Source organism: Hydra vulgaris, chromosome 13 (assembly GCF_038396675.1).
Source record: "Hydra vulgaris chromosome 13, alternate assembly HydraT2T_AEP".
Lineage (NCBI taxonomy): Eukaryota > Metazoa > Cnidaria > Hydrozoa > Anthoathecata > Hydridae > Hydra > Hydra vulgaris.
The window spans coordinates 6,570,816-6,577,500 of record NC_088932.1 but is presented as its reverse complement, the minus strand read 5'-3'; the positions used below and the strand labels follow the sequence as shown (position 1 = coordinate 6,577,500).

General features: G+C 28.4%; 2 protein-coding genes across 2 annotated transcripts in view; one reads left to right on the top strand and one right to left on the bottom strand.

Annotated features, from left to right (window-relative positions):
- LOC136090198 (uncharacterized) overlaps positions 1-56 on the bottom strand; it is a 2,342-nt gene extending 2,286 nt beyond the window's left edge. Inside the window, exon 1 of the mRNA XM_065816393.1 lies at positions 1-56. This exon is cut by the window's left edge and continues 104 nt beyond it. Coding sequence (XP_065672465.1) covers positions 1-48 — 48 coding nt within the window. The 5' untranslated portion in view covers positions 49-56.
- The window catches only part of LOC136090162 (uncharacterized), a 29,894-nt gene extending 24,399 nt beyond the window's left edge, over positions 1-5,495 (top strand). The window contains exons 4-5 of the mRNA XM_065816290.1: positions 5,019-5,100; positions 5,173-5,495. Of these exons, the coding sequence (XP_065672362.1) occupies positions 5,019-5,100; positions 5,173-5,214 (124 nt within the window). The 3' untranslated portion in view covers positions 5,215-5,495. The remainder of the gene's footprint in view (positions 1-5,018; positions 5,101-5,172) is intronic.
- Positions 5,496-6,685: the final 1,190 nt, after the last annotated feature.

Here is a 6,685-nt window from a genome sequence, read left to right as displayed (position 1 = left end):
ATAAGTTGCTATAAATAGTACAATAACTAAAGTAAAAACTTGTATCATTTGTAACATTTTAAATACACAACAGTATTTTAAATACACAACAGCATTTGGCAAAAGCTAACATACCTGCTTTTCCAAGCACTCTAATTATGTGCTCATGCCAAGTTTGTTCTGGTTCTACTTCATCCTTAACCATTTTCTTTATTTTGTTTTGGTTTCTGAAAAAGGGTGGATAGCAACAACAATCTTCTTCTTCAGAACACAGCCAACCTTTTGGAATTATACCCAATTCACGGGTTTCTTTAAGGTCTTCTGGATAATCAAGAAACTCAACTATAATAAAAGCCATGATATGCTTGAGATAAAACCTATTTGAAAAAAAGTTATTATTGTTTATTATTGATCAACTGTTAACATTATTTAGAAGTATTCCTGAAAAACAAATAAAAATTTCTGAATAATATTTTTTTTTTTCTTTAATTGTACAACTAATAACACATGGGAAAAAATATGGGAAAAATATTTCACAGGAATGTGGGAATTGTTATAATTAATTTTTTAATTTCTGTAGTTATTTTGCAACCATGAAGTTGCATTAACTACATTATTTTTCAAAAAAGTTCAATATAAATAATGTCAAAATACAGCAAACTATAAAATCAGTTAAGAAACAAAGTTTATTACAAATACAACTAAAAAATATTTAACAGAAAAATTTTGACCAGATAGTAATATAAAATAAAAAATAAAGTTTTTTGTAAAAGATTTAGCAACTCATACTCATGTACTAAAAATAAGACTTTAATGAGCTTTCACTTTCACTTTTATAATATATTCAGAAATGAAGCATAGGTACAGCAACATAGCATTCCTTGTAAGGTAAAAGTACATATTTGTGTTTTATTTCTGATAAAGAGCATTTGAAGAGCTGTTTTCTTAACAACGACACCATGAAAATTTCCAAATTTTTAGAATCACATGGATATCTGAAAAAATTCTCAATTTTTTCAAAAGATTTATGTAAAATAACAATCTGATCATCAGAGCATCTTGTGATATTTTGCACAACAATTATTGCCCCAGATAATAATCTAAAGCAGCTGTCACCAAAACCAACACAAAATTTTGAGGTATATAGCTCTTTAAATTGATTAGAAACATTCATTCCCAAATTTGAACATAATGGACCATCAAAATGTTCTTTCTTCAGTTCATGTTGTACTGTCAAAATTGACTCAACTTTACTAAGCTTCATATATTCTTCTCACAACTTGTTAAAGTGGTAAATTTGGCCTCCGAACTATTTTCTTCACGTGTTGCAAAAAATTCTCAAACGGAAATGCTGAAATATTGTCCAGAGGGCCTAAGTGTTTGGCATCTTGGGCTAAATGAATCAATCCATGCATATTTTATGTTAAAAATTCAGGACAATATAAGTTTCCTATATCTTCAACAAAAATTATAAGCAAATTATGAGCATAATACGCATATATGTGACACAATGATTCACTCAATAAAATATTTATTGCAACACATAGCAGCATAAAATTTTTATATAACCGCTCTGACAATATGTCTTTCAAGCAAACCATCCCTGTGTACAGTAAAAACTGCCTAAATTCAGATGCCTTCCATCGTTCAAATTCTCTAAACGATCTTGGTTTGCGTGCAAACTCTGAACACACATGTGGTCTCAAAATGACCAACTTTTCTGATAACTGCTGAATCACCCGAGGCCCGAGACGTGTATTTAAAGGTCCCTGTATCCATGCATATATCAACTTTCGCATAACACCTAGGCAAACAAGATGCATGTAATCATGAGGAACTTGAGTAATCAAACCAATAGATGTTCTATTCAACGGGCTTTCCATTATGTGGTGACTGCAATCTGACATCGTAGCAAAAGACAAGTCTGTTCTTAATTTTGCATTCATTTCCGGAAATGTAACTCTTCCAATAAATTTACCACGTTGCTCACATTTGTCACAACCACTGTAAGCATAATGAGCCTTATTACATTTTATAAATGATTTTGCCGGTGTATCACAAATAATTGCTGAAATTTTTACTGCATAATGGTACCCATTAATCATCAATCCATGATTTTCTAGTTCATTAACTTTGTCAACCAAGTCCTCAAAGAATGCACCTACATCCTTTGGTTTACTATTATTACAATATAGTGCAATCAAGAATGGTTCTTTATTACACTGAAGAATACCATTAAATATTTCTATTAATCCTAGAATCGGTTTTAAATAGTGGCAATCCATCTACATTGATTTGAATAGATATAGTTTGATCTACTAATTGCTAAATGTGTCCACCTGACAATATTCCATTTTTTATTCCTATGTAGCAGTATGAATTATCAATGACCAAATGTGGAAACTTTGATGTCTGAAGGACTGTTTTAGCATATTTTGGTAGATCAGGAAAAGTTTTTTGTAAAAGATTTAGCAACTCATTTAACGCTGATTGTGTAATGTTATGTTTAGTAGACCAACAAGCCAAATCAGAAATCAACTCTTCAGTTTCTTTGTTAATTTTACATTTGTTATTATAAAAAGATTCATCTGAATATCTATTTTCAAACTTATCTTCACTTGTATCAGAATTACAATCTTCAAAACTCTCAACAACTATCGGATTCAGTATCAAGTCATATGCGGTATCTGTACTTAATTGTAACTGATCTGGTTGAAATAAAAAAGCTGAGTCAGAAACACTATCAACTGTTTCCACATCCTCACATAGTTCATGTATATTTTTTTTACTAAAGCACTCGTCAGTAATAACTGTAACCTCTGCACGGATCCTTCTCCATCTGCTCCAGTAGCTTGACATACTTAACCTGGGAGTAATCATTAATACAATACATTGTTTACCAATATAAATAAATATTATTGAGTTTTATAATGTAAATATAAATAAATAAATATATATATATATATATATCCATTATGAGATAAATAAATTTTTATATTACTAATATAACAATTGAATATGCTTAGACTGTGTTCATTGTCAACATGCTAATATTACTAGCATGTTGACAATGAACACAGTTTAAGCATATTCATAATATTTATTATACTGTGCTTTATTAGAAAGAAATTGATGCTTTTAAAAACGCATGTTAACTTTTCGCGGTCCTTTGCTGGCTCTCTATGTGTGGTTAGCTAATCATTCGCTGTAGGTTAGATGTAGGCACGCCTACTTTGGCTTGCCAGCTCAAAGCCGCATTCGGTCCAATTTTGGTATGCCGACGTTGGCGCGCCATGTCAGGCCTGCTTTTGGCCCATCGATATTTAGCCAGCATCGGCGCGCCGCTAACGGACCTTTGTTACCATTCTCACTGGGAACCTTTTGAGTCCATGATTTCATCGTCTTATATTTTCCTAATATCGTGGCTTTGTCTTTGTAGTTAAGAAATCTTACTACGATTGATCAATTTTTTTTTTGTTTTCTGGTAGGTTTTTGCCAGGTCGATGCGCCCTTTTAATTTCAAAGTTTCCGTGTAGTTGAAGTTTATTATTTAAAAATTCCCTTACTTTATTTTCACTGTCTTCCTAACTTTCATTTTCAATTTCTCCAATCCCGCAGAATCTTAAGTTGTTGCGTCGACTTCTGTCTTCAAGTTCTGCCAATTTGGTAATCATTTTAGAATTTGCTTTTTCATTTATCAATGATGTTTTTGATGTTTGATGATCAGCGACTATTTTATCATAATTATTACTCACAAATTCAACAGCTTTATTAAGTTCGCGTAATTCCTTTTTTAGTTCCTTGTTCTTGTCAATTACTGAGTTTAATTTGTTTTCAAGTTTTTCAATTCTATCATTAAACATCTTTATAATAGTATTTTCATGAATTTCCAAAATATCTTTTAACTGTGCAGATATAAAATTTTTAATTTTTTTTTTTTATAACCAGTAAGTAAAAAAGAACACGTCCACTCGCGGTGAATGCTAATGATTTTAAGATTTAAGTTTTCAGATACCTATATATCAACATGCTACTAAACACAAACTAGCATGTTGCTAAAATCGTCTAAATCTCTCTATTGAAAACAAAATTAAAGGTTTGTAATTTTGTATTTGATATTATTAAAATTAAAAGAAGAAATTCTTTTTTACTAAAAATATTTATTTGATCATTGTCTTTTTATGAGTTCGTTCACTTAATCTTTTGTGTAATTTCTTATTGCAAATTGTTATAAATAATACTACCAACAATACGAGAGATTTATTTCATTACCGATTTTGAGTGACTTTCACTCGTAAAATCAATTCTTCTATAAAAAATCTTTATAATTTATTCTGCAAATTTTCAATTGTTTGATTAAAAAAGGAGAAATCTAAAACGCTAATAGTATAAGAAATAAAATTAGACAGAGGTTGAAATTAAAATTAAGGGTCTCCTCTGTATAAAATAACATTTATTGGTTATAAGTTTAACATCTAAATCTTTTTTGAATTTTTACCAATGTTTCTTGCTATAGTATATATATCTATGCTTTCTTCAGAATGCTGCGACCAATAGTTATGTAGACAACTAAGCTATACCTTGAATAATATTTTTAAAGATTATCATATCTGAAATTTTTTCTTCCCAGATAATAATTTAGAAAATGTTACAGATTATGCTTCTGCAAAAGTTTTTTCACTATTGCACATTTTTAAAAGACTTACAAAAAGTCTACTAATCGTCGTTTAAATATATTTACTTAAACCACTTTGTAAACTAGAAGTAAAATCAAATATTGTGCCTTTTTCAACCAAATCATTCATACCAGATAAAGTTGGTTGTAGTGTTATAATTAGGCAATGTAAAATATTTACATTAACCGAATATTTCTATCAAATTTCAATAAATTTTGCGGTTTCTCTATAAGGTGTGGGTTTTTACCACCTTTTACTGCAGCAATAATAAATTAAATGAATGAATTGAGCTTATACTTTGAATTTAGTGTCATAAACAATTTTTAAAGCAATGATAAAATTGTGCTGTATTATTTCTTTCAGGGAAAAAATTGCTTTTGGTGCTACTTTGTTATTTCTTTTGGCTACATTTTGTATCGTTTATAGTTTTCCAACTAATGACAATGTAAGGTTGATATTTTGTTTGTAGTTTTCAAGATAAATGGCTTAATAATTAGTTTTTCTTGTTTTTTTTTAGTTCCTGTTTAACATTTTACAAAAAATATTTTCTGCGATCTAATCAGCAATAACTTTAACTTCGTCTCTGTAAAAAGCAAATGAAAAAGAAGAGAAAAATACTTTTTTACATTCAACAAGTTGTTTTATGTACTTTTATAAAACAGAGTATATTATTTAATAAGTAGGAAAGGTTTTGTGTGTATGAAAGTGCCAGGTTTTCAAAGAGCTGATACCATTATATCTAACTTACTGACATCCGATCATAACTGTATTTTACTCTTTGTGTGGCAACGCTGGACACCTGTCACCCAAAAAAAATGTAGAGTTCTACTAAAATAAATAGCGTCGTAAAGGTGCTCTATATATATATATATATATATATATATATATATATATATATATATATATATATATATATATATATATATATATATATATATATATATATATATATATATATATGTCCGCTTTTTTCACAAATAATATTAGATTAAAGTTTCAGTTTTTTTACCAAATAATTTTTGACAGAGCCCACTTTTTGAATCAGCCGGCCTTTTCTATTTATCTTTTTTTATATGTAAATTATTGTTTTGCGTGTTATTATTAAAACTTCATTATTTTTTCACTATTTCACAGGAAATAAATTTTTTTCAGTAAAATAACTTAAATCAGTTCTAAAATCAGTTTTATAAATCTTATTTAATAAAAATAATAATAAAACATAAAAATTTATTAAAAAAAAAAAAATAAGAGGACTTTATTGGTAAAAAAACAAAAAAACATGCTTTTATTTATTTTTCAAAACACGATTACTCTAGATTGGCTAATTAAAACACTTCGGTACTTTGCAATATTATTTTCTGATATATCATTTAGAGGATGGACTAAGGTTATTATACAAAAACAAAAACATTTCTTTTAAGTCCTAAAAAACTGAAAATCAACAAATTTTAAGGGGGTAAGGTTCAAAAAAGACTTATAAATATTTATTCAATTATCAAGGTTTTAGTTTATTCTCTACATATATATGTATTGAACAATTGGAGAAAACTTGGAGGTCTAATCATTTTTTAATTTTGAGATATCGTGTTTTGAGTTGGTAAGTTATGTTAAAATCTTTTTTAGAAATAAGGCAAATAAGTAAAAAACGTTTTAAAAACATCCCTTTTCATAGTTATATTTTGATGATTGTTTTTGATCTTTATCAATCCAACCTTTCCTAATTCCTGTTAAATCTTTTCTTCTTCTTTTTATTGTGTGGTTGTCATTTTTTAACCATATTTTGTAACCGCTTTTGGTCTTTTTTTACTGAACTAGCTATAATATTTTTTCCAAAGCCTACATTTTAATGTTTAAATACACGATAAATACGAGACGAACCTTCATTCAAGCAAAGAACTGCTGAATTTACACCCAATTCAAGAACATCAGTCTTTACATTAACATTTTTAGGACATCGGGACCAGATAATATTATTTAATCCTTCAGTACAATTTTGAGTTTGCCCATGAAGACATTTTTTCAATAGATCA